At 45.9% G+C, this 22,698-nt stretch overlaps 2 protein-coding genes across 6 annotated transcripts in view; one reads left to right on the plus strand and one right to left on the minus strand.

Annotated features, from left to right (window-relative positions):
• NSUN6 (NOP2/Sun RNA methyltransferase 6) overlaps positions 1 to 10,889 on the minus strand; it is a 44,771-nt gene extending 33,882 nt beyond the window's left edge. Inside the window, exons 1-2 of one of the 5 annotated variants that reach the window (XM_084859018.1) lie at positions 2,291 to 2,362; positions 1,960 to 2,111 (exon numbers count right to left, since the gene is read on the minus strand). Coding sequence is in view for 1 of the 5 variants with exons in the window: in XM_084859013.1 (XP_084715139.1) it covers positions 10,715 to 10,753 (39 nt within the window). In the remaining 4 variants the exon portion in view is untranslated. Of the gene's footprint in view, positions 1 to 1,959; positions 2,112 to 2,290; positions 2,363 to 10,418; positions 10,567 to 10,714 lie in introns of those variants that run through there. The other 4 variants (XM_084859015.1, XM_084859019.1, XM_084859013.1 and 1 more) reach the window with 4 other exon arrangements.
• Positions 10,890 to 13,023: 2,134 nt separating this feature from the next.
• Positions 13,024 to 22,456, plus strand: ARL5B (ARF like GTPase 5B). Its single transcript, XM_084859022.1, has 6 exons — positions 13,024 to 13,151; positions 16,244 to 16,304; positions 17,067 to 17,214; positions 17,874 to 17,957; positions 18,748 to 18,899; positions 21,880 to 22,456. The coding sequence occupies exons 1-6, from the start codon at positions 13,106 to 13,108 to the stop codon at positions 21,926 to 21,928; spliced, it is 540 nt and encodes a 179-aa protein (XP_084715148.1). The 5' UTR covers positions 13,024 to 13,105; the 3' UTR covers positions 21,929 to 22,456.
• Positions 22,457 to 22,698: the final 242 nt, after the last annotated feature.

Raw genomic sequence — 22,698 nt, forward strand, 5'->3', positions numbered from 1 at the left:
CAAAAGGGGGACCTAACTACAACCTGCGAAAGGACCCCCAACCACCGGTGAAGTTCACCTTCCCCATCAGAGAAGTCCCCGACCCTACCACCCAACATCCTCAAGGGACGATGTTTGTTTATGTCCCATTCACAACATCTGATTTGTATAATTGGAAACAATTTAACCCCTCCTTTGAAGAGGATCCCGGGCCACTCCTGTCTCTGATGGAGAATGTGAGGCTTACTCACAACCCCACATGGGACGATACACAAATGCTATTGAACACCTGTTTTCTCAGCCAAAAGCCAACCATCCTTGCGGGGGCACGAGCCAAGTATAGGGAGGAAAATCCCCAGGCAACTGAGGAGGAGACGGCAGAGGTTCTGCCCACAGGGCGACCCAATTGGGGGGTGGCCACAGCGGCACATAGACGCTTACATGCTGACTATTTTCGACTCATTTTAGCAGGCATGAAGCAAGCCGCGAGAAGGGCCCCCAATTTGCAAAAAGTCCTGACTCTAAAGCAAGACAAAAACAAACCTCCTGCCGTGTTCCTCCAAAGGCTGAGGGAAGCCTTCGCTAAATATACTGACATTGACTTGAATGATCCAAATAATTTAAGGATCTTCACGACTCAGTTCGTGGGAAATAGCTGCCAGGACATCAGAAAGAAGTTGCAAAAAGTTGAAGGAGGGTTGGCAGCTGACCTAGGAGTTTTAGTTGAAGTAGCTCAAAAAGTTTATGAGAGGCAAGAAGAAGAAGAAGGAAAAGAAAAAGACAAGAGGCAGGCCAAGCTCCTTGCTGCGGTTCTTAAACCTGACAAAGAGGGAGCTAGAAAGGGGAGAAAAGGGGGAAGGAAAGGATCTCCCCTGGGGAAAGATCACTGTGCCTTTTGTAAGAAAATGGGGCACTGGAAGCGTGACTGTGAAGCTTTGAAGCAGAAAGAGAGAGGGGAAAATACAGGAGGAGCGCAGAGAGTTCTGTATGAACAGGAAAGAGATTAGGACAGACCGGGGCCCGGCCCCCTCTTAGCCGTCTCTGAGGCAAGACGGGACCCCATGGTCAAAATAAAGGTTGGGGGCCGCTCCTACAAAGCCCTTGTGGACACAGGGGCCGCCCTGTCCGTCCTCCCCCTCAGTGAGCCCCCAACGGGAGGTGGGGGGTTCACCACCATAATGGGGGTCAAGGGAAGGGCAACCCAAGTGCCCCTCTCTCGTCCCCTGTTCACCAAGGTTGGGAAAACACACCTAAAACATGCATTTGTCTGTACCCCCTCCTGTCCGGTGGCATTGCTAGGGAGGGACTTATTGACTAAACTCCAAATTGAGATTGCTTTTACTCCTGACGGAAGGATGGAGATACGGCTCCCTAAACAGCAGAGTAGTAACTACCAAATGGCCCTTTTGAAGGTTGCAGAAGAATCCACCCCAGAGGCCACCGAGGACTGGAGCTTAATAGAAAACAGAGTCAACCCTCTAGCTTGGGCCGAGATTGGAGGGGCCTCTCGTGCCAAGTCGGCAGCACCATACAAAATTCCCCTCAAGGAGGGAGCAAGGCCTGTTCATGTGAAACAGTATCCCCTTTCCCGCCAAGGAAAGGAGGGCCTACAACCAGTAATAACAAAGCTCCGAGAAGAAGGCCGGCTCATTGAGATAATGTCCCCCTATAACACGCCCATCATCACTGTGCCAAAAAGGGGAGGGGGGGGCAAGGGCTACCGCTTAGTGCAAGACCTCCGGCTCATTAATCAGCAGATCGATGCCCCCCATCCTGTGGTCCCCAACCCACACACCCTCCTTGTAGGAATTCCGGAAGAGCACGGCTAGTTCACTGTCATAGACCTAAAAGACGCCTTTTTCAGCATCCCCCTCCACCCTGATTCAAGGCCTTTGTTGGCCTTTGAATGGGAAAGCCCAGAGGGGGGGTCAAAAGTTCAATTAGCATAGACAGTCATCCCTCAGGGGCTTAATCTCTCACCGGTCGTCTTTGGCCAGCAGCTCCAAAAGGATCTCGAACCCTGGGTCCAGCAGCAGTCAGAGGTGCATCTCCTCCAGTACTGTGACGACCTCCTGATTTCAGCCAAGGCCAAGAATGCGTGCCTGAGTGGGACGGTTTCCCTCCTCAACTATCTAGCGGGGGGGGGGGGGGAGGGTATAAAGTGTCAAAAGAAAAAGTACAGTTGGCCCAACCAATTGTAAAATTCCTAGGCTACCACATAACTAAAGGGACTCGGAGCCTAGGGCAAGAAAGAGTTGAAGTCATCCGTGACACTCCTGTCCGTAAGTCCCCCCGCGAATTGAGGGCCTACCTGGGGTTGACCAGATTCTGCCGACTATGGATAGCAAACTATGGGGAGACAGTGCGGCCGCTGTATGAGGCGCTGCAGAAAGATAGACTGGATAAATGGAAATGGACTAAGGAAATGAATAAGTCTTTTCTCAGTCTTAAAGCTGCTCTTGTGTCACCACCTGCTCTAGCCATACCAAATCCCAGCCGGCCATTTAGACTTTATGTGCATGAAAATAAGGGCATAGCTTCGGGAGTGCTTCGCCAGCGAAAAGGGCCCTCTTGGAGACCAGTGGGATATTATTCCAAGGTCCTAGATGTCGTAGCACGAGGATGGCCAAGTTGCCTGAGGGCAGTAGCGGCAACAGCTCTGATTTGTACCGAAGCCGAGAAAATGACAATGGGAGGGCCCATTGAGGTTTGGGTGCCGCATGGAGTGCCACAAATTTTGAGATCAGGAGGAGGAAGCAAATTTCTCAACCCAGCCCGGCATTCCCAATATGAAATAGGTTTACTAACAAACGAAAACCTCACTTTTAAGGCTTGCTCTAGCTTTAATATCGCCACACTACTGCCAACATTACTGGGCACAAACGGATCAGGACTCCCAGATCATGATTGCCTTGAAGTATTAGACCTAGACACCAAAGGCCGACCGGACCTTGAGGATGAACCAATAGAGGGAGCCAGAGATCTGTTTGTAGATGGATCTAGCTATAGGGATGGTGGAGAATTTCTCCCCGAAACTTCGGGGGGCCAAGCGCCAACGTGTTTGGCCCCCCAAACAAGTTTCGGGGAGAAATCCTCCACACACACCCGCCCCCCGCCCCCCCCCCGGGACGGGACTTACCTTCACCGAATGTCCCTCCCGGTGGCTGGTCCAGCCGGCAGTTCGGCGGGTGTTCGAGCAAGGCGGGAGCGGCAGCCGGTCTTTCGACCGGCTGCCGCCGCCGCCATTGCAATGAAAGAAAAAAAAAACAAAAAACGCCCCCTGATAGGCTACGTGACAGCCTTTCCTCGCGCACACTCTCCTCTAGAGTAACGACGGCCGCACCTGTGTAGCGCCTTCCATCTAGCATATAGCTAGATAGGGGTGGACAAAAGTCACCTGTCGTCGAAGGCCGTTCGCGGTGGGGGGGAGGTGCTTCGCTGGTCCCCCCGCGAAGTTCAGGCCGGGGGGGGGGAGGCTTGCCGCCTCGGCCCGGACGAAATTCAGGCCGTGAACGCGAACGCGAAAAGTAAAAAAAAAAAAACGCCCCCTGATAGGCTACGTGACGATTCACGTAGCCTATCACGGCTAGATTTGCAAAGTCAGCCGTGATAGGCTACGTGAATCGTCACGTAGCCTATCACGGGTGACTTAAAAAAAAAAAGAGTGTACGGATAATGGCGGCCCCCATAGGGAGCTGCCATTCCTGTTCCTTATTTGGTCGCTGTAGTCTACATAAATGTTTACGTAGACTACGGCGAAAATAAGGGCAACGCTATTTGCGTTGCCCTTATTTTCGCCGTAGTCTACGTAAACATTTACGTAGACTACAGCGACTAAATAAGGAACGCGAATGGCGGCTCCCTATGGGGGCCGCCATTCGCGTACGCTTTTTTTTTTTTTTTTAAGTCCCCCGTTATAGGCTACGTGACGATTGACGTAGCCTATCACGGCTGACTTTGCAGATCTAGCCGTGATAGGCTACGTGAATCGTCACGTAGCCTATCAGGGGGCGTTTTTTTTTTTTTACTTTTCGCGTTCGCGTTCACGGCCTGAATTTCGTCCGGGCCGAGGCGGCAAGCCTCCCCCCCCCCGGCCTGAACTTCGCGGGGGGACCAGCGAAGCACCTCCCCCCCACCGCGAACGGCCTTCGACGACAGGTGACTTTTGTCCACCCCTATCTAGCTATATGCTAGATGGAAGGCGCTACACAGGCGCGGCCGTCGTTACTCTAGAGGAGAGTGTGCGCGAGGAAAGGCTGCCTCCTCATTTCTCCGCCCAATCCGCTGAACTGGTAGCCCTGACAAGAGCCCTGCAAGCCAGCAAGGGAAAGCGAGTAAATGCCTTCGCCGTTGTGCATGCTCATGGGCAACTGTAGAAAGAGAGGGGATTCCTTACAGCAAACGGATCTCCAGTGGCTAATGGCGGCCTAATAGTGGATCTTCTGGATGCCCTCCAGCTACCCTCACAAGTAGCTGTTGTCCACGTCCGAGCCCATGGGAAAGAAAAAGAGGAAAAATGGAGACAGGGAAACCAGAAGGCAGATGAGGCCGCAAAAAGAGCAGCCAGAGAGGGAATCCAAGGAACATTCCTCCTTCTACCCAAAAGAAAAGAGCGCCCCACATACTCCCCTGCTGAGTTACGGATGGCACAAGAACACGAAATAAGTCCCTGCGATGACGGATAGATCCAGATGACAGATGGAAGACTGCTTCTTCCACAGACCCTGCAGAGGGTTGTTCTAGAGCAAGTTCACCATTCTCTTGGACACCCTAGAGCATCAGCCATGATCAACTATTGCAAGAGGCTGTTTGTCTCCCCTGGCTTAACTGTATGCGCCCACCGACTAGCCGCAACCTGTGAAGTCTGCCAGAAAACCAACCCTCCCAGGGCACCCCCTCCTCCAAAAGGAGGGCGACCATGGGCCTACTATCCTTTCCAGAGGGCGCAGATTGATTTTGCTGAGATGCCACCATGTAGGGGCTACAGGTATTTGCTTGTAATAGTGTGTCAAATGACAGGGTGGGTAGAGGCGTTTCCATGTAGGAACTGCCAAGCTAAAACTGTTGTTGCTAAATTGTTACAGGAGGTGGTGCCCCGGTTCTCCCTGCCCGAAGTTATAGAGTCCGATCAGGGCTCACATTTCACCTCAGTTATTACACGAGGGCTGGCACAAGCTCTGGGAGTAGAGTGGCTTTTACATTGCCCCTAGAGGCCCCAGGCAAGTGGACAGTTTGAAAGAATCAATCGGAGCCTCAAGGAGACTTTAACCAAACTCCAACGAGGGGTGAAGCTCATTTAGGTTGAGGCTCTGCCAATAGCTTTAACGAAGCTTCGAAGGATGCCAAGAAAAGACATAAAATTGTCCCCCTTCGAACTGATGTTTGGGTTCCCGCCTCGGGTACACTGCGGAAGGAGGGAGGAAGTCAAGTGGGAGGTGGGTGATCAGATGCTAAGGGATCAGTTGACTTCTCTACAGTCTGTTCTTTCACAGCTACGAGCTTATTCCGTTCCGTTTCAGAGACTGCCGTTAGATGCACCTATCCATCTCTTCCAGACGGGAGATGAGGTGTTGCTGAAAAAGTGGAATAAAGAAGCTTTAAAGGAAGGGTGGGAGGGGCCTTATTTGGTGGGACCAACCAGCCACTCGTGTGTAAAGCTTGTGGGTTCTAGTAAATGGACACATTGCAGCCGGATAAAGCCATTTAAGCGACCCTCGCTTCCTTCTGTCACCTATAAAGAACAGGAGGACACAGGCAACGGTCCTTTGCTCCCTGGCACCCCTCCGGAAGCTGCCAAGGACACAGGCGAAGAAGCCATCCAGGAGCCACAATCGCCTGTAATATACAAGTCACAACATCTGGGAAAAGCTCGGGTTCGAATTAGAAAAAACTTGTAATATGAAGCAAGTATTGTGGGTGGTGTTGGTAATGTTAGTTAAAGAAATATTAACGTGGATGGTGATACCTCAAGGACTTGGGCTTAACAGCTTTAAGATAAAACCCCGAAATGTCACACCAACACCCCTCAGACCACTTCTGGTACAGATCCCTGAGAAAGAGAGGCGTCCCTGGAGAACCAGGTTAGAGATCCCAATAACAGAGGAAACTGATAATGTGTGGTTAGAGTAGATAAAGTATACAGCCAAGTCTTTAAATAAGTCTGACTGTTTTGTTTGTGCCACAAGGAGATCTGTAGCAAAGGTGCTGCCCTTTCCACTGGGATGGGACACTCCTTCCCTCCTCACCTGCGTGATCCGTTTGTTCCAACACCCTGATGCATGGAGAGAGGAGGAATGCCAAACCTTCAATAAATTATACCCCCCACTCAAATCAAAGGATCGTGTCAGACCTTCCACAGTCTTCCTGCAAAAAAGAAACCATACCAGATGCATACACCGAAACCTTGCAGACACAGAGGGGCGTATAGGGAACCTGACAAGTAAAGTAAGATGTGTTAATTCCACCCGCTTTAGGAATAATTCCCTTTCAATCCCACGAGCTGATCTCTGGTGGTATTGTGGTGGTCTAGAGTTGTACGAGATATTGCCCTCCAATTGGTCCGGAGCTTGTGAGTTAGTTCAGTTGGCAGTCCCCTTTTCAATTGCATACCATCCAGCAGAGAAGACTGGCCAACCCCGGCAGAAACGATCAGTAACCCCTTTTGATGATCAAATATATATTGACTCCATAGGAGTACCAAGGGGAGTGCCAGACGAGTTCAAAGGAAGAAATCAAATTTCTGCCAGATTTGAATCTACCCTGTTTTGGTGGGTGACCATTAAGAAAAATGTAGATTGGATCAATTACGTTTATTATAATCAACAGAGGTTTATAAACTATACTCGAGATGCTGTAAAAGAATTGGCTGAGCAGCTAGATGCCACCAGCCAAATGGCTTGGGAAAATTGGCGTGTTCTTGATATGATGTTAGCAAAAAAAGGAGGGGTTTGTGTCATGCTAGGTGGACGGTGTTGCACCTTCATCCCTAACAACACTGCCCCAAATGGCATGGTAACAAGGGCTTTGCAGGGCCTCACCGCCTTGTCTGAAGAATTAGCCTAGAATTCAGGGATTAACAACCCCGTGACTGCCTGGTTAGAGAGATGGTTTGGAAAATGGAAACACCTAGCAGCCTCAATCCTTATTTCTCTTGTAGTGATGATAAGAGTTTTAGTGTTATTTGGTTGTTGCATTATCCCCTGCGCTACAGGCTTATCCCAGTGGTTAATTGAAACCGCTCTGTCAAAACAGATGCTCTTGCTTTATTGTGCTGATAAAGAAACTCCGTTTTAAATGCTTTAAGATGTGAATAAAGACTTAAAGGAGGGAATTGTTAGAAAAAAAAAGGAGACTCCATAACCATTGGCGTCTCAAGTTACGTAAGAGCCCGAGTGGCGGGAAAATATAGGCGGAGCAAAAAGGGAATCATACTGACGCGCTCATGACTAACAGCTTGGTAAGCTGATAGTGACTGTTTATTGGATATTGACTTAGTGAGCCGATGTACTAACTGTTTCATTGGTTACTGGTAAGAACAATAGAAGCGATATGATATAAAGGGCTTTTGCACACGTGTCTCGGGGTCCAGACTGCTCTGCACCCGTTTTGCAAAACGTTCAATAAAATACTGTTGGATCCACTGCTGCCTGCCTGGCATTCTTTTCTTCTAAACCGAAAGCAAGGACTTTTTATCTAACAATAAGATTGTGCCCTGTCACTATGCTACAAGGCTGACTGTGAGTCTGATCATAATATGAATTTTAGAAATGCCACCTCCTTCCCTCTTGTATCAATGGACCTGCATGAATCTTAACAGCACCTCTCTATGTATATTTACTGAGACTGGATGTAGTACAAGTTGTAAGAAAGACTTTCCTCCACACTTGTATATTTTGAGCACCAAGAAAAGCCCTCTCTGTTCAGAAAAAAATGGAGGGTTGATGGGTTTCCTTTAGCTTCTTTTGTTTCTCTTTGTTTAAGCTGCTTACATTTCTGTCTCCCAGATTTATACCTAATAGCCTGAAATGGCAGTATGCCACATATGTACATTAATTGCATATGTGTGGAAAATGCCCTTTAGATACTGTTCCCTCTCCCCGGGATCCAGTGTCAGTTCTTCTATGGCCATCTAGGAACTCTGGGGCCTGTAATTATGTTCTGAGGCCTGTAAATCCTACCAGCAGCTCCTGCTGTCCCTCAGTTCTCCATATCCCAATTATTATGGTGCTTGTCAGTAGTCCAAGTGGGGCTGGGGCAGGGGGGAAGAAGCAAGTTAATTTTGTTTTCAGTTAGGTTAATAAGTAGAGTGATGGCATCCCACCTCATTTCAAGGCCTGCTCCTTGTCCCACTCACTTTCAAGAGCACATAGTTAGGCAGACATCTCTCCCGCTCCCAAATGACAAGTTCTAACTTGTCCAATACAAGTGCTCCCTCCCTGTTTTAGAGGGCTTGGGCCAGCAGCTTACATTTAAGTTCATGAACTCTGAGATCATCCTCCAAGGTCCTTCTCTGGGAACTCCTTCCTGCCTTCTGGTGTCAGGGAAAAGGCCTTCTTTGTTGTGACATCATTTGTAAAACAATCTCCCATGCTAAGCCCTCTATCATTCCAGCACCAGGTGAAGACCTTTTTATACATTTTATTTATTGATTTCATTTTTATGCCTTTCTACCAAAGTATAGCACTTAAGGTGGCTTGTTTTCACTTGCTTTCGTTTTGCCCTCCCCAATGTTTTGGAGGGTTCACTTTCTGAGATCCTGTTCTATTGAAGACCCGTGTCACTGCAATGTATAGACAAATTTAGGGTACAACCCTATGCATGTTTAAAAACATTGCTCTGGTTCTTTTGTATGTTATTCCCTTTCCCTTTTTCTAAATAAACTTACCACCTATCAAATTTGAATGTGTGTGCTTTATTCCAATTGGCCTTTCTAAGTATAAACATCCTGGCCGTTTATAAAGTTGGTTAACTGTTTTAGTTGCTGCGGCTCTTTTTATCTTTTGTCTACTACTCTTAGTAATTTTTATTGTTTATAAACAGATTTCACTCCCCAAAACAGTTATTTGCTACACCTAACCTATTCCACAAGTACTACAGAGCTGCCTTGTTAGGTTTTCCATTGCTTTTATATTTTAAATCCAAGTATCCACACACAAAATCACCATCCTTCAGCAGTGAAACACTTGAGAGTCACCTGAACTTAACAGTGAGGTGAAAGAGGGCAGTGGTCCTCTTTCTTGCCTTCTCCAGTAAATTCAAAAAAAGGCGGTTTTGTTCAAAAACCTTCATGTTCTGCCAGTACTCCAAGCTCAGTAACACTTGTGGAAGAAAGTGCTCTGGACGTTTTGATGCAGTCCCTTTAGTTCATTTTAGAAGATGAGAGGGACCCACAATATGGCTAAAGCGGGGGCGGGGGGGGGGAGATGAAGAGGCGAGCCTTGTGACTTCCATTACGGGTGCAATATCAAAGACGTACTGGATTTGGCCCGAGTGGGTTGTGTTTCCTCCGAGGAAGCAAGAAGTAGTTGAGGGCAACACCCATTGCTTCTGGCTTGGGGAGCGCTGGCCGCAGCCTGAGAGAGATTCAGTGGACAGGCTTTGTTTAAATAAAACTTAGGCTTGTTTGGAAGGCTGAGCCTGGGGGTGCAGTACACCAACCCTGAAACACTAGGGGCCTCCAACCCTCCATCCCCTCACAGCGCGAGCGCTGCTCCTCGCCGAGCTCCAGCATTTAAAATGGTGCGTTATACGTACGCCCCACCCTTCCTCCAAGGAGCGACGCTCTCTCCCTCGTTTTAACTTCACAACAGTCTTGCGAGGTAGGGAGCGCGCGAGTGTGCGTGACCGCCCGGTCCGAGATCAGGCAGGGAGCTTCGCAGCCAAGGAGGGACTCGAACCCAAGGCTCCCCTCCCAGCCCTTATGCGACACTCTAACCACTACACCGTTCTGCCTGCTTTCCTCATCGCCGCGAGTCGTTTTTAGTTTTACTGAGCGGCGCAATATTACACTCAGAATTAGGCCCAGAAAATGGTCGTTGTAGTAAGTGACACACAGCTCGCCGTAACGTGGCCTCTGTTCTCCTCCTCGCACCTCTTTCCAATCGAAGGAAAGAAAAGGGGGCGGCCAGTTTTAAACGGCTGTCCTATCGCCTCAGGCATGCCGAGAGGCGAAAGGCGACGCCCGCCTCCGAAGGCCTCAGGCCGGGCGCCATCTGCTGCTCGGCGCTAGGCGGGGGTGGAAGAGGCCGGCCGGGAGCAGCCTCTCCCCGCGACCGGGCACGGCCAATGGCGTCCCTCCCGCTTTCCCTCTCGGCCGCCGCGGCCCCTTGTTGTTGTTCAGTCGTTCAGTCGTGTCCGACTCTTCGTGACCCCATGGACCACAGCACGCCAGGCCTTCCTGTCCTACCCCAGCGCCAACCCGTGCTCTGCCCAGTCCCTACCTTCCGCTTTCCTCCTCCCTCCTTCAAGCCGGTGAACGCGGCCTAATGCGGCGAAGGGACAGGAAACCCGCCCGCGGCCCGGCCCGGCCCCGCCTCGCCTCGCCCTGGCCTCTCGCCTTTGCCGGGCTCGTGAGAGCCCCCGGAGTACGCGCGTGCAGCTCCCGTCAAATGGCAGGGACGCGCAGCGGGACTCTGGGTGGTTACTCGGAAGTAAGTCGCATTGAGGTCAATGGAGCTTACTCCCAAGTAAGCGTGCCCAGGATAGCGGCCTGGGTTTTCTCCTCGTGGGCACCTACCTGCACGGGGCTGGCGGCGTCGCCGAGCTTTGTAATCATGGAGGGTTTTTCCAACTTCAGCGGCGGGTGATTTATGTGAACACAGAAGATACCGTTTTCGAGCGGAAGGCTGCAGTTCGCAGAGATCCATCGCGTCTTGTCAAATCGGGGGCCGGCCAACCCGGCCGCGCACCTTCCTCTCTCCTTTAGGGCTCCTGCGCGTCGGGATGCTCCCCCGGGGCAAAACGAGAAGGGCTCGGACGCGCCCTCGTGCCCTTTCTTCTCTAGAGGGGGCTGTGGTGGTTTTTTTAACCGGTAAGGGAAATGTACTCTTGCCGGCCAGAACAATCCCCCGCCCGACGAATAATACTGAATGCAGCTGGTTCAGACTGGGGATCCCATACTGGTTAGCATCAGCATCAATTTATTGGATTAGTGTGCAGTCCTACACTGAAGATACACAGGTGGCGGAGTGCCCCCCCCCCCCAGTTTGCTGCCTGAGGCAAAGGACAAGATGATGCCCTCCCCAAGTCCGTGTATGGTGCATAGAAAGCAGCCATATATTGATTCAGACCCCTGGTACATTTAGCCCAGTATGGTCCACACAGAGTGGCAGCGGTTCTCTGGTATTTCAGGAAAGAGTTTTTCCAGCCCTACCTGGAGACTGAACTTGGGCCTTCTTCATGCAAAGTTATGACCAGACTTGGCCATATGTTATGTGTCGGTGTGAATGAATGGGGGTGTGTTATGTCTGAAAATGCGTGTCTCTGTGTGCTCCCGGCAGAGTGGAGTGTCTGCTGCCACTTTGAGCTTTGGCCCTGCCCAGTGCTGGTATGTGTCCTCTGCAGGTTCCCACAAAGACAATGCTGCCCTGGTGGGGGGAGTTTCTCCATCCCTGCTGTATAGAATCATATCTTTATTAAGACCAACAAAAATGTCACAATACGTTTTCGAGTTGTTGGGAACTCTTCTTCAGTCTTCATCCAGCTTCAAGAAAAATTCTGGAGAACTTGGTAGCTTGCTCAGCATTTTATGGCATTTTAGTTCAGTCTTCCCCGACCTGGTACCCTCCAGATGTGTTGGACAACAACTCCCATCATTCCCAGCCAACAAATTTGTAGTCCAACAAATCTGGAGAGCACCAGGTCAGAGGTTATGCAGGTACTGTCCTACTGTGGCTTTAGGATTTTTTTTTGGTATGATCATTAGCCTCTAATGGTCCAACACGACCACCTACATCTTTTCAATAAAACAGCAAAGAGTTCTTGTGGAATTTTAAAGATTAACACATTTCTCACGCCATAAGCTTTTGTGGGCACTGTCCACTTCCTTAGATGCATCTGAGGAAGTGGACAGCACCTATTAAAGCTTACGACATAATAAATGCATTAACTGCTACGAGAACTCCTTGCTGTTTTTTCTGCAGCAACAGACTAACACGTGTGCCCCTCTGAAAATCTTTTCTACGGAATCAAATTCACTAATTCCTCAGCGCTCGTGGGGCCGGGAGTTTACAGGCACAATTAAACCCATAGAGAGAGAAAAGCCTTAGAGTGACAGGCTGAATTCCCGGCGTCGCTATGGCGGGTTGAATCTACCTTTGCCATCTGTAGAGAGATACTCCTATATACTTTGTATTAGAAGTTAGAATGGATAATCAATTTTAGGGGAAGCAACAATAAGAACTGTGCGACAGTAAAACTCTATTATTTATTATTAATATTATTACTGTTATTACTTAACACTACAGAAGAAACTTGCTCTCCAGGAGACGCCCCCTGGAAGCGGAATGGCACCTTCTAAAAATGGAAAATGGAAACCTAGGCATGGGATAGGCTATTACACCCCCGCGGGCACTCACGGCGAGAGAGGAAGATGACGATACCGCCCATGCCCTGCTTTAATCCTTCCCCACCCAGAGGACGAGGCACAGACTTCAATGAAACTATGACACTTCCGGTTCCGGTTCCTTTTGGCTGCCTAGCCAAAGACACAGAGAATCGGCTCCCGTCGTTTGCAGCACCGTGAACTTGCCCCGCATATGGCGGCGCTCGAACGGAAGCAGGAAGTGAGAGTTGTGTGTAAACGTTCTGTCTCTAGAGGAGAGGGGGAAACCCATCCCTGCTTCGGCCTCGCGTCAGCGCGTTGCGTCAACGCCGGTCACGGATCGTGCGTCTTGTGTGGCCGGACGTCGTGACGTGAAGGTGCCGGGGCGGCCGGGCGGGCAGCAGGCGGGATGGGCTGGGCGCTGCTCGCTGCTGGTGCGGCTGAAAGCGGCAGGCGGAGGAGGAGGAGTCGAGCTGGTTTCGGCCCCGCCCGCTGTATCCGCCGCGTTGGATAAGAAAGAGCGAACGGGAGGGCGACACTCTGTTAGGAGCGGAGGTCGGCGGCTCCACCGCTGCTCGCTTCGCGATGGGGCTCATATTTGCCAAGCTGTGGCGCTTTTTCTGTAACCAGGGTGAGTGGAGCGGGAAGGAGGCGCTGCTGCTGCTGGCAGTGACGCTGCCGCTGCTGTTAGGTCTGCTAGACCGTGGCGACCGCGCGGGCTTTTGTGTGGGAAGGATTCGTTGGGGGATATGTCGGGTGGAGGCTTCTCTCGAGCCCGACAGCGTTGAGGGCAGGGCAGGGCAGTTTTATGGTAGAAGGAGGGAGAACTGTGGGTGGGAGGAAGTGGGGTTACTGGCTGCTTGGCTCTTGCTAAAACTACAGGCTCGGAGGAGGGTGGTGAGAGCTAGTGTGGGGTAGTGGTTAGAGTCTTGGACTGGGATTCCCCACTCGGCCATGCAGCTCTCTGGGAGACGTAAGGCCAGTCACAGAGTCGCAACTTAACCTACCTCACAGGGTCGTTGCTGTGAGGATAAAAGAGGAGGCGGACTATATAAGCCGCTGCGGGTTCTTTGTAAAGAGGGGGGAAAGGCGGGATATAAATGTAATAATAGATTGAAAATACAGCAAACAGGGCTCGTGTTGAGTTGAGAGATTGAGTAGGTGGGCTATTTATTCATTCTCACTATGTTTTCGTTCTGTAGAAGGAGTTTAGGGCATGGTTTTCCATCCCCATCACCTGTGACATCCTTGCAACAACCCTGTGAGGTAGGCTAGGTTGAAAGAGGGTGACTGGTCACTGGTTACCCAGTAGAGTCCTATAACTGAATGGAGATTTGGAATGGCCTCTTCCCCCAGTTCTGTTCATGACTCTAGAGGAGTGGGGAGGGTTACTGAACTGGCAAGTCTGTTTTTTGTGTGTGAAGGGGCCGTTTTTTATGATTGGGAGGAGTGGTATGGTCCTTCATGGGCTAGAGCAGGAGAGGAGAGATGGTAGGCCCAGAAAGGAACAAATGGTGAAAAGTTGATGGAGTTAAGTTGGTGTATTAGGGCAAACAATTTTATTTATCTGCTTATTTACTTAAAATATTTCTTGGCTGCTTTTCAGGGTAGAAGCCCTCCCAAGGCGGCTTACAGCAATAAAAAGACTGCTTGTTGCTGCTGGAACTATTGGCCTGTTTATTAGAGGTGTTTAACAAACAGGGTAAGGGCTCCTTGTGAGCCTGCAGAGAATATTCAGGGGTGGGAGGAAGTAGGGGTATTAAGAATGAACCGAAGGGAGACTAGGAAGTCATTTTGCATGGGATTATAGGATGCTACTTGCCAGTAACTTTTCTGAGTAGAATTTATAATGAACCTGTTACTAGGAGTGTGGTAAAAAGCTAGTTAAAGCTGCGGGGTTGAGGAGTGTTTTTGCTGGGGTGGTTCCGAAGTGGAAAAATCACTCTGTCCGTGGTAAGGTGTTTTACAGGAAATAAAAATTCAACTTTGTTGAAATGCTTTTATGTTTAAACTGGGAACATTCTTCTTTCTCTTCTTGTGTGTGTATCTAATTTTATGCCTGAAATTACTAGAACAAATGTTTAAGTGTATATGCTAGATTTGGAAAAATACCCTGTTGAATGCCAGCATACTCCATTTGTGCAGAAGATTTATTTTGCCTGGTAGTGGTTTTTCCTGTTCTCTAGTAAAATTTGCAACAGTGACATGGTTTTCTCAGATTTTAAAAGCTTTGCTTGCGAGTCAAATACCTCAGTATTTTTCCAAGATGTCTTGTACATTGCTGTTCTAAAATGTATCCATTTTAAAGCTTAGCTAATGCAACATAGTACCTGCCCTGCAAGCATGCTTTCATTTTCCTTTAGTCCAAATCCTTTAATCTAAAACAACATATCAGATGTATACATAATGAAGCCTTACAGTTGGGGGACAGAGGAATTGCCATGCAAAGTGGTCTTAGTGCATTCCTTTTTAATGGACTATCGGTTAACCTTCTATGAGACCTGATCAATCATTCTGTTATCTAGAAGTTACAGCACAAAGAATTCACACAAGCAGGTATTATTTTGATGAATATCTTGGTGGCAATTGTTATGTTAGGTTCCTGAGCTAAATACTCTAAAAATGCTTTCATGTGGCAACAGCTCCATGCAACAGCTGTCATGCCAGACCTGTTCACCACGTGGATTGTCTGTACTATATGGAAAAACTCCCACACTACCTGTTGACCACAGATGTATGACATTGGTGTAGGAATTCCATTGCATTAGTTGCCTTCTCATGCAAGAACTGTTGCTTGGAGTTGCCACCACATAGAAACATTCAGCAGCTTCCATTTGGGGGCCTAATGTGAGGATAAATCCTAAAATAGTGATAAAACCAATGTCTGTGGTGATTTCGTTGTGCAATAGCTTCAAGGTAGTAAAATTACTGGTTGTGCGTCAAATGGTGAAATGGAGGGTTCGTGTTAGCGATAGGTCGCCCCTGCAGTGATGGCTCTTGTGCTGTACGAAGTATGCATTAAGCTGGCAACCCGTTATTAGATTTATTAGCTGCCCATCTGGCCGACTACCCAGCTCTAGGTAGACGCTCTAGGCAGCGTACAATACAAATAACATGAAATACAACAAATTTACATAATCAACTGAACAAAACAACATTGCTCTTTATAAAAACAACAACAACACACCCTTCAAATGAGTTTGGGAGAAAGGGGAGTTTACCCCACTTGATAGACCCTGCCATTAGATTATCTTGTCATTAGCTGCTGACATTTAGTGAGGTGGAATTTCAAGGAGCTGGGTCCCCATAGTGTGTTTGCCTTAGCTGATAGTGAGCAGATAGGCTTCAAAGAAATTCATCTTTGCTTTGATGATATTAGGAAATGGCTATAAAAGGAATGGTGGCTCTAAAAATCTATCAGTGTTCTTTTTCTATCCTGAATGTATCTACCAGCTTTGGGGCAGGGGGATTCTTGGCAAATTTGGAGTAGCAAGGATGTGGGGAGGGAGTCTGTGGTGGACCAGAAAAAGCTTTGGAAAAGAAATGGGTTCTTAAAAATGTGGGTAGCAGAGCTTGTTTTATCTAGTCCTTTAAGAAAAAGTTTTGAATATCTCTGACAGTTAAACACTAAGAAAAACTGTATTGGAATTGCAGATTAATGATAAGTGCATGGTGACTTCACATTTACAGCTGCTCACAACTGTTGACTTTTATATATTGTAGAACACAAAGTGATAATTGTGGGACTTGACAATGCTGGAAAGACCACCATTCTGTACCAGTTGTAAGTATTTTAACTGGATACCCTCAGTCCTTGGGATTTGAAGCTGATCATAATTCAATGCTTGGGGCAGGGTTTACTGATATTGGGAGAATAAGGACAACCTATCCAGGACTGGAAAATATTTTTAATTCTCCAGGGTCAAATGTCTAGGTATCCTCATGGCCTGGAAGCTTGAAACTGTGTTTTTCAGACTTGAGCATATGCAAGAAAGCTTTCAGTTGCTATGTCCAGACTTCTTCTAATTCTTTGCATTTGTGAACAAATCCCATTTAATCAGTCATTGATAGTCCAGCTGTTGGTGGAATGTCTTCCTGCTGACCTATCCTGTATTGCCTACTTGGTTTAGGGTATAATGCTGACAAACATAATATTCCTTGAGAGGATTACTTCATTATGTTGCAATAGCATTTATAACTGTCAGAAGCTGTGGTCGTAAAAGCCGCAGGCAGGTAATTGATTAATATACTCACTTTCTGCAAGAAGACAGAGGAATACACTCAAACAAGAAAGACTATTTTGGTGGAATAGTTCTTCTAATCTGTCAGATTTGGAATGCTTTATATTTAATTTTAACAGTACATGATATTCTAATGACAGAATTCCATATGCAATTTCTCATGTGTTCTTTCCTGTACAGTTTTATTGGATTCTCTAATTTTAATCCAGAAGGCATACATCATTCTGTGATAACACATTTGCATAGAACTGATAGTATCTGGATGTCAGATCTTCCTAAGCATGCCACTTTTCCTTCTCCTTTAGCCTAATGAATGAGGTGGTTCACACTTCTCCCACTATAGGAAGTAACGTTGAAGAAATAGTAGTAAAAAACACTCATTTCCTCATGTGGGATATTGGAGGGCAGGAGTCATTACGGTCATCCTGGAATACCTATTATTCAAATACAGAGGTATGTTGATGTTCTTCCTAAATTGAGCAGCTTAAGCTGTTGGGGCTGAGTTGGCCATTGTGTGTTGACAATTGCATGGGGATCCTTGCAAGGATAAACAAGAACCAAGTCACCACTTCGGCCAACATGGCCTGCAGTGCTTAAGAGGAAAAGATTCAAGAGGAAGGAGGGAAGTAGCAGAGGAGAAAGCAATAGACAATTGCTTTGTTCTTAAGCCTCTGAAAGGCTTTTCAGGTCTTGGGAGGCGACTTCTCTTTTTGCCCCACCATAAAAATGAAACCTCGATACTGATCTCTGATAAATTTGAGTGGCAGGGATACATAGGGAAGCCTTCTTCCCAGGTGCTTGTGTGGAAAGCAACCAGTGTGTGGATGCCCCTCTTGCAGCTGTTGTCACTTTGTTTCACAAACTCTCCTTGCCCTCTACTGCCTCAGAAAAGAGGAAGACATTCAGGGGTGTTAGAGGCATGTAGCATTTTATAAAAGTAGCCAAAAGAGTCTTGTGGCACCTTAAAGACTAACACACTTTGCTGTTTTTGCTACAACAGACTAACACGTAAATTGTATCATTTTGACTAGTTGTTCATTCATTTTGCGGGATCCTGTCTGCATAGAAATATGTCCTTTTAGCTGCTGGTCCAACTTTTCTTCTTTCCGCAGTTTATTATCCTTGTAGTTGACAGTATTGATCGAGAGCGACTGTCCCTCACAAAAGAAGAACTCTACAGAATGTTGGCACATGAGGTAGTTTGGATTGTACTCTACTGTATTCGATATATATTTGAGGAATGTAGAATTTGGCTTGGATCCAAAGTTTTGCATGAGTAGAAAGCAATTGTGTTAGTGCGTGGCAAAGCCATGATTTTCACCTCATCCCATGTTGTTATGGAGGCTTTGCCAAGCAGCTTTGCGAGAAGGGCAGTGGGCTGCTGTGTGTGTGGGCAGGAGGCTGCCTTGTGGAAATGCTTTCTGCTCATGCAACAGCACCTTTGTATCCAAGTTGTTCTTAAAACACGCACTCACTCACACCCATCAGAGTAGCAGTTTAAGGACACAATCCTATGCATGTTTGACAGAAAAAGAGTCCTACAACTCCCAGCATGCACCAGCCAGCATAGCTGGCTGAGGAATGCTGGGAGTTGTAGGACTTTTTTCTGCCTCAACACCCATAGGATTGTGCCCTAAATTTTTTCTTTTATTTTTCCTGTGTCTCTGTATATTCAGATGGATTCTGATATCAAATCTTAAGATGGGATCTTGCTTCTGACCATGACAAGTGTAAAAGGTGGTGGTGGGAGTTGATGCTTTGGAAGAGATTATGTAGGGGAACAAATATGCAACCCATGCATAAGTAATTGGCAGATTTACGACTACAGCAGTCATGGCATTTAGACTATTGAAATATGCTCTTTTTAGCAAATAAGGCAGCATGTAAGTGTTAGTAAAAAAAATACATAGCATTATTATTTGATTAGATTTATGTAGCTATTAAGACATTAATAACATCAACTTTCTAAATATATATCATTGGCAGGATTTGCGGAAAGCTGCAGTTCTCATCTTTGCAAACAAGCAAGATATGAAAGGTTGTATGACGGCAGCCGAAATTTCCAAGTACCTCACCCTTAGTTCAATAAAGGATCACCCATGGCACATTCAGTCCTGTTGTGCACTAACAGGAGAAGGGTAGGTATTAGTAATATTAAATGAAATGTCTTAGTTAGAGATAGGTGGGCAACTTTTTGTTTATCTGTCTGTGTTAAACTTTGTGTGCTCATGTTGGGGCTCCTAACTTCGAGATTGCATTGTTAATGCCATCTACTCTGATAAGGAGCAATGTACTTTAAAGTGAAAATGGTCCCTGGCTATGAGACTTATAAACATGAAGCAGTGTTGTTGTAGGATTAAAATGCCATCATTTCCCCCTAAAAATTAAAACCTAAGGAAGTATGTATGCTACTATGAAAGAGTTTTCAAATCTTAAAATAATTACAAGTATTCCATTAAGCAGTTTCCAAGTAAAGTGCAGAGTAGAACATTCTAAATCACTTGAAAGTGTGCTTTATTGATTTTTCCCCTTTATTGATTATTAGGTTCAAATATTTTGGTTACTGGAAAAAACTTCAGAGACCTATGCAGCTCATAAAATGACCATGGCATACTTCAAGAATTTGTTTTCTAGATAGAAGTCACAGATGTTAAATTGGATGCCACTTGATTTAGGGCTTCAGAAAACATTTTGAATATTTTTTTCTGGAAAAACTCGCCAACTACTTTGGCTACAGATGCGCCTAGTTCAATTGGACCTGTGTATGTATGTTTTTAAAATGCAGCATGACAAGAAATACTTAGTTTACGTACACTGTTCTGTCCATAGACAGAATTCCACAAGTGAAGATTTTCTGTACAACAGGGTTTGTTAACTCAATCTGTATCTCTTTTGTCAATGTGCAGACCTCCTTGTCTAATTAGTAAACCTCCCCAGCAAGCTACCTTTAAACTGAGAGCGTAGTCTCTTTTTAATTTGAGCTGCCGTATCACTGGAGTCTGGTCTACTCATGGATCAAAATAAGGTGGTAAAATCCTAAATTGGTAGAATGGGCAATAGGTTATATTCCTGAATGCTCCTCCTCCTCCTCCTCCTAATAATAATAATAATAATAATCCTTGGAAATAGAAACTGTCCCAGCAAGGAACATACTGGCCCAGAACATGTATCTCTGTTGTTGCGGCTTTTTTTACTTGCAGACTTCTTAGGCAATGAAGCTTTCAAAATGTTATCCCCCTGCCTGCAGTCTGAAGTGGTACATTCCACTTTACCATCCCAGGATTTTACATAGGTAGACCAGGCCTATCTATTGGTCTGGGAATAATAACAAGTACCTTTTGACTAGTTGTTCATTCCAGAAAGCTGAGATGCATGAGAGCTCAGGTGTTGCTATCCCTGAATATTGAAAAAACAATCCGTAGTTTTAAGATGGACTTTAACAGAATGGCACATAAGGAAGTTTGGGGATCATGCAGTTTTGTCCTTTCTGTACTTAAAAAGTTGCTGTCATACTTTTAAACTTTTATTCATAAGCACGAGGACTAGAAACATTTTTAAGATGGAAAAACAGTAATAAGTATTCATTAGGCTGTCTCTACAGCTGCCTACCAGTAGTTAGTTGCCTACCCTGAACTAATAGAATGTCTTAATAATATTGTTCTGTGTCAGTGCTGTGTCATCCTCTTTATATGAATGCTTGGGAGTAAAATAATTTGGGGGAAGAGTTTCTTCATCCACAATTACACCTTGAATCTGAGCCTGGCTGGCAAAGTCTTATGGTGTGTATATATTCTGGAAGCCTCTTAATTCTGATATAGCAATTAAATACAGTGGCTTGGATCCTAATTTCTGTTCCAGGAACTTTCCTGAACCCATCCACAAATATAGGCTTGGGGGCTAGCATCAGAAAGAGATTAGCCCTGTAGACACCCTTGTGCAAATGGAAGTGACTTCCACTTCTGTAACAACTTCTTTGGATCAAAGCCAATATTCTGATGGGTTTTAATACTATACTTGCACAATGTGGAAGATTCTTAACTTTTTAAATCCCCCTTTCTTTTTACCCCATTGATTTGTGTTCTCTTTCTCTCTCTTTCTCTCTCTTTCTCTCTCTTTCTCTCTCTTTCTCTCTCTTTCTCTCTCTTTCTCTCTCTTTCTCTCTCTTTCTCTCTCTTTCTCTCTCTTTCTCTCTCTTTCTCTCTCTTTCTCTCTCTTTCTCTCTCTTTCTCTCTCTTTCTCTCTCTTTCTCTCTCTTTCTCTCTCTTTCTCTCTCTTTCTCTCTCTTTCTCTCTCTTTCTCTCTCTTTCTCTCTCTTTCTCTCTCTTTCTCTCTCTTTCTCTCTCTTTCTCTCTCTTTCTCTCTCTTTCTCTCTCTTTCTCTCTCTTTCTCTCTCTTTCTCTCTCTTTCTCTCTCTTTCTCTCTCTTTCTCTCTCTTTCTCTCTCTTTCTCTCTCTTTCTCTCTCTTTCTCTCTCTTTCTCTCTCTTTCTCTCTCTTTCTCTCTCTTTCTCTCTCTTTCTCTCTCTTTCTCTCTCTTTCTCTCTCTTTCTCTCTCTTTCTCTCTCTTTCTCTCTCTTTCTCTCTCTTTCTCTCTCTTTCTCTCTCTTTCTCTCTCTTTCTCTCTCTTTCTCTCTCTTTCTCTCTCTTTCTTTCTTTTAATATAACACCGTAATAGGCAAGTTATCAGATGAGAAAGCAATAATTGTAAATGGTATAATATGTAAGACATAGAACTTAGTACATCTCATCCCCTCAAGCCCCCCCGCCTTTCAATAAACAACAAAAAACCCAGTGTGGCCAAGCTGCTACTGTGTTGTAAACTTCAGTATTCCTACTGAAACATTCCCAGAAAGCTTTCAGAAAAACCTCTAATGTAGTTTTTTCTTGTTGCCAATATACAAACAAAAATGTTCGTCTTTTTAAAAAATGAAACAAGTGTGACTTTTCAGCAATATGTTCTGGTTTATTTAGTTTTTAAAATTTTATTTTAAAACATTATTTTTTGTAAATTGATGACATAAATTGGTAATGTTGGTTACCATGGGGATAGTGGTTTTATGCCATGAATTTTTATTGGGTTTTCTCTCCTCTCATCTCTCCCCCCTGCCCGGCCCCTCCAGATTGTGTCAAGGTCTGGAATGGATGACGTCTCGAATTGGAGTAAGCTAACTTTTCTGGATAGAAAGTGACACTTATATGGACAAATTCCTTTGCTACTCAGATAGCAAAACTTTTTAACTTAAAAACTTCTGAAACCTCTGGAAGCAACACTTGAATCAAGTGCAGCTGAAACTTAAAAGTATTTTTTAACCTTTTAAAAATGCACTAATCTTGGATGGATGAAGAAGTGGGGACTATCTGAAAGTTTGTTCTCCTGACTACATAAGCTAAATGACTGCCTCATAATACAACTTACTGTTGAAAACATTCCTTGTTACTACTCATAGTAATACCCTGTAAAATTGGGCGGTCTCCTTCCTTTCTTGTTTCTATGCTGCAACAGTTAGCTTTAAGAATCCCAAGAGTGTGGAGATTAAAGTCAACATATTTCCAGATGATGGGAGTTCAAATATTGATACACACTACAGGAGTTCTCTAAAACTGAAACAGTTATTTATTTTCTACCATTGCCTTTCTGTTTATGTAACTGTCATTGTATTTCTGCCTTAGCAAACATATACAATTTTTAAAACTTCAGTTGACTAGTAAATATTTTATATATTGGGTTTTTCCTGAAAATACCATTTGTGTGTGTGAATTAACAGGGAAACATGCTTCATGTTACCAAGGAGGACTAGTTGACTGCACTGTGTTTTAACAATGCAAGTTTAATAGGAAAATTGTGGGGTATATTTTCCGGAAGAACGTTGATAACGTTATGTGAACACCAAACTCTTCTGGATATTGTGCTATTAGCCAATGAAGTTCTACAATCTGAT

This window comes from Heloderma suspectum, chromosome 5 (assembly GCF_057233095.1).
Source record: "Heloderma suspectum isolate Gila_16-S chromosome 5, 16-S_ref, whole genome shotgun sequence".
Taxonomy (NCBI): Eukaryota; Metazoa; Chordata; class Lepidosauria; order Squamata; family Helodermatidae; genus Heloderma; species Heloderma suspectum.